This window comes from Corylus avellana, chromosome ca2, assembly GCF_901000735.1.
Source record: "Corylus avellana chromosome ca2, CavTom2PMs-1.0".
In the NCBI taxonomy this organism is placed as follows: domain Eukaryota; kingdom Viridiplantae; phylum Streptophyta; class Magnoliopsida; order Fagales; family Betulaceae; genus Corylus; species Corylus avellana.
In genome coordinates, this window is record NC_081542.1 from 12,594,775 (window position 1) to 12,599,606 (window position 4,832).

Below are 4,832 nucleotides of genomic sequence, written 5' to 3' on the forward strand. Positions count from 1 at the left end.
CCAAAAAAATATTATAGTTGAAGCAAAAATATCTTACCCCGAAACTAACGAGGTTCGCGGAAGATCGTAGTTGGTTTGAAGTGATTGGTTGGAAAATGTTGCAGGTAGACAAAACTTGACAATGTAAATATCGGTCCTGTCCGTCTGGTCCCGGCGTTTATGATTTACTAGACGACCAGTGACACCAAAAACAGAGCAACTGAGCAACGGCAATCGGGAAGATGTTAAGAATAACTGTGAAAGTATTTTGGTTCAACATACAAAAACAGAGTAGCCTCTGAATCTGCTCGTATGGAAGACAGAGCTGTACGTGTTGAATGAGTGAAGAGTCATATCTGCTGTAAACACAACAAGACAAGGGCGGCCATTCAAACTGAATTTATGAAGCCGATTTGATCGGCATTAATTGAAGAGGAGCTCATCTTTTTTTTTTTTTTTTTTTTTTGAATCCCTTGTTGTTTAAGTTATATTAATCAACCCAATGCCCTCTTCTCATTTGGTCGGCTCCTTTCTATGCTTTAAAAATGTCAGTTAATTACAGTTAAAGAGCATCTAGCGAACGTCAGCAAAGAAATATCTTAAACCTCCTCAAAGTACAACCTTTATTGTAAATTTACCCCTTCCCAAACTACCAAATGATGTTAATGTCCCCCAAACGAAAAAAAAAAAAAAAAAAAAAAGCCTTTATAAATTTTAAAATTCTTCAATATTAACAAAAAAAATTAAAATTAAAACCCTCACCCCCACCCCCCCTCCCCAATTTTTTTTTTTTTTTTTTTTTTTTTGTCTTTTTGTTGGCTTGGTAGGGACATTGACATTTGTTGGTACTTTAGGGGGGACATCGACATAATTTGTAGTTTTAAATAACATTGAAAATGAGGTGGTACTTTTTTAAAAAATAAAAAATAAAAGTGTTAGCCTTTTATAGGGTTTGTTTGCGAACACATTTTAGATGGTGCTTGTTACTTTTTTTAGTTGTGATGATGTGACGTAAAGATAAAAATAGTTTTAAGTGTTTATTTATACTTTTGTTATTTTATTAAAATAGCAAAAAAAAAAAAAAAATCTAAAAAGCATTGTTTAATGAGCCCATAATATTTGGTAAAAAAATGTTTAATAAACTCGTGGTAATCTTGATTTTAAGGAAGTAACATTATCATCCACTGCCAAGTTTTTGTATTCTCTAGCTTAACAAGGACGGAGGAAGGGGAACTGGCAGGGGCCAGGGCCCCCCAAATGACAAATATTTTTTTTTAAGGTAAAAACAATTTTTTTATGGTTAATTTTTTTTTTTTTTTTTGCTAATGGGCCCCTGCCCATTAAATTTTTTCAGCCATGGCCCCTGCCCATTCTCAAGGCTGGCTCCGTCCCCGTGACTAGCTAGGCAGTAACACTATCATCCTAGGTTTTGACCCTAAAGCCATTGATCAGTCAAGGGTTGAATGGTGAGAGGATCCTTTTGAGCCAATTACTAAGAAAAAGATAGACAAATCTTGAGAATCCATGGTGGGAAAGCATATGTAAAGCACATATGTATAGAGAAAGCAAGCAATCCCAGCCAAAAGACATTTTTGAAGAGAATCGTATGTTTTATATATGTTCATCACTTTGTTTTGTTTTCTTTTTGCATAAATGAAAATTGTTGAGAAACAAGCCTATCATCTCGGTTTTCTTTTAATTTGGTAGAAATGAAAATGTAATTCATCCGTCGTTTTTTTAACTTTCCATTTCTTACTTTCCTCAATATTATTGCTATTTTTTTTTATTTATTATTTATTTATTATTTTTTTTTTTTTTAACAAATATAAGTTGGACTCCTGACATTTACATCATACCACTATCGATGTATATAACGGCTATGAGAATCCATTTGTTAATGGTTTTTATAGGGGTTTATTTTTTTGTTTAATTTTTTTTTTTTTTTTTTTTTTAATGTGATATAAGTGCAAAAGTAGTTTTAAGTGTTTTGTGTTTTAGGGTGTTTGTCAGTATTTTTGTTTTAAAAAAGAAAACAAAAAAAGTATTATAAGCTATATTTTTAACTTTCTTCTTATTTTTCTCAATGTTATATTGGCTTATTACAAATAAAAATTGAACTCTCAACCCACAATACTACACTACTACTCTCTAAGAGCATCTCTAACAATAGAAGCTAAAATATTTAGTAAGAAAGTACAAATTTCTATTTCATTTACTGCTTTTTTATTCATAAATCTAACAGATTCTCTATTTTATTTAAATATTATTTTTTAGATATTTTTTATTCTTTTCTTAACGAATAAAGGAGAAAGAAAAAAAATCAATATTTTTATTGATATAGTGTGCTAACTGAATAGCCACATTTGTGTAGCACATAAGGTATTTTGGCTAGTTTGCTGGAGGAGAAAAATAGCTCATTTTAAGTAAATATAGCTAATATGAGCCATTTGACTAATATGCTAGAGATGCTCATTTCCGGCCGTAATGGTTATTTTAACTATCTAAAACACAAAATTTTTCTATTTTAACTATTACATTTTCAATATAAACTCCAAGTTATCTATTCTAATATCTACTTTATTTAAATATAATTTTTCAATGTGCTAAAGGAAGGGAGAGAAAAACCAATAGAAAAACAAAAAGTACATCATTGCCTTTATATATATATATATATATATATATATTTACTCAATGTTCTACAAAGTTCATTGTAACAACATTTTACTTGTTGAAAAACTAATATGAGCCATTTAAAGCATGTGGTAGACATGATTAAGTTTTAACCCAATTTCATGTTCACCTTTCTATTCCTTTTAGCTTTGTTAACGTGTGGCAGAGTAAAGTTGCATAATTCTATTGGGCTCAAAAGTTCCTCTCCCTCTCACTCCCTCTCACTAGCTGTGTGTAGCTTCTCCTATAAATTCAACCCCATTCCTTTCACTTCTCCTTCATGTTCACTTCCTTTCTTCCCCTTCATCTTCCCCATCTCTCTCTCTCTTTCTCTCAATCCTCCCCATCTTCAGTTTCAGCTAAAATCAAAGGTGGGTTTCTTTCAAAACTCTCTTTCATCCAAATTCCACAACCTTTTCCCCCTCATAAAACTCCTCTGTTTTCATCCCCTGTTTTTTTTTTTTTTTTTTGGATATATTCCATTGTGAAAACCAACATGTCTGTAAGTGTTGCTGAACCGTGTGGGTGGAGTTTCCTCCAATCTTTCACCAACAACTGCAATACCACCAAAACACAAGACACTGAAAATGACAATTTATATGTACACCCTCTAGTCAAGCACTCTTCCACGAGGCTAAGCGAAGAAAGCCTTAAAATGTGCACCGAAAGCTTGGGAAGCGAGACAGGGAGTGCTGTCACTGAAAGCAGCAACGATGAATTTGCTTTCCTTTCAGGAGCCAGCGAAAATGGTCCCAACAAGCAGGCCTCGAAATCGAATAGATTTCCGGCGTCAAAGAGGATGAATCATTGCCGGAGCTTCCCGCCGCCCTTGACATCTATTAGCGGCTCAAATGGCGTGCAAGTTAAGCCGCACAGAGAAGGCGGTCGGCTTGTTCTGAAAGCCGTCACTGCCCCTTCTTCTCACGCCCTGTTTCACGCTGAGCGTGGGGATGGCAGGCTCCGGCTTCGGATGGTGGAAGACAGAGGAATTGCTGAAGAGGAGGAGGATGAGGAAGCTGTCGGAGAAACTGAAGCTGTTGAAGAAGAAGAAGAAGAAGAAGAAGAAGAAGATAGCGATGCAGGGGAGGCGGAGGAGGAGGATTGGTGTGAGGAGGAGATGGAGGGGTACAATGGGAATTTTGGGGATGAGATGGGAATGGGAGCCAAGCGTCCATGGCTAAGCAGGTGCACGGAAGGTGCGCGTGGGAACGAAGCTTTAAGGAATTGGGAGCCATTCTGGATGGCTACTTATAAGCTCTCTGTCTGAACAAAAAAATACCATAATTATGATCAGTATTTTTTGTCCTTTTTTTTTCACAATTTTTTTTTTAGTTGTTATTGTTTTCCTCGTATCTTGGATGTCGTAGAATATGTTAATGGTAGTTATTGTAGTTATTATAGTTATTGGATTTGGTCCCTCTGATCAACACCTCTCTCTCTCTCTCTCTCTCTCTCTCTCTCTCTTTCTCTGTGCCTTCCTATTACGTTCTGTTTGTCATTTGTCTCACTACAGATGTTCTGAAAGTCAAGTACCATGGAAGGCGAAATACCAAGTTTTATTTTTGGGCATGAGATTTATACAAGCTAATCTATACTCTCTGGCCCAGAAGGACAAATAAATCAAAGAAAAATAAAATAAAAAGAAGAAAAATAAATAAATAAAAAGAAAGAAAGAAAGACAGGCTATAAAAGTCAACAGAGTCGCATAATTACCAATTATTAGTATTTATGTACTCCTAAGGCCACCAACTACCACATTATTTAAACCACTGCCTTGTACGGAAACATGAACATCAACAATTTGATGTTTTTAAAGAATAACATTAAAAGAAAGACTTATGTTTTTTTATTTATTTTGATTTAATAGTAATTTTAAAAGTTAAATCAAACTTTAAGAGGATGCGAGTCTTTCTTATAGTATTATGGTCTTATAGCTCATCATGTATGACATTTTAGATGGTCGGACTGGGTATATTTCTGGAAACCTCGATTATAGCCATTACATGTCGGGAGAAGCGTTAGATTTTTCGAACCAAACGAGACGGGAGCGTATTGTATTATTAATTTGAGTGTTGGAAAATAGATTTAGCGATTGAAAATGAAATGTAGGGGTATGATTAATAATAGAAATGATTGAGTGGCATTTCCTAGAGAAGTATTTTGGTAAAGGGATCGAAGGGCAA

General features: G+C 34.6%; 1 protein-coding gene across 1 annotated transcript; it reads left to right on the forward strand.

Moving 5' to 3' along the window:
* Window positions 1–2,958: 2,958 nt before the first annotated feature.
* On the forward strand, window positions 2,959–4,022 carry LOC132172523 (protein FANTASTIC FOUR 3-like). The gene has a single exon (XM_059584039.1). It carries the CDS (start codon window positions 3,146–3,148, stop codon window positions 3,914–3,916), a length of 771 nt encoding a protein of 256 aa, XP_059440022.1. The 5' UTR covers window positions 2,959–3,145; the 3' UTR covers window positions 3,917–4,022.
* The last annotated feature ends 810 nt before the right edge of the window (window positions 4,023–4,832 follow it).

Excerpts from the sequence above, each read along its gene's own strand:
- LOC132172523 (XM_059584039.1), top strand. The coding sequence starts at position 3,146 with ATGTCTGTAAGTGTTGCTGAACCGTGTGGGTGGAGTTTCCTCCAATCT.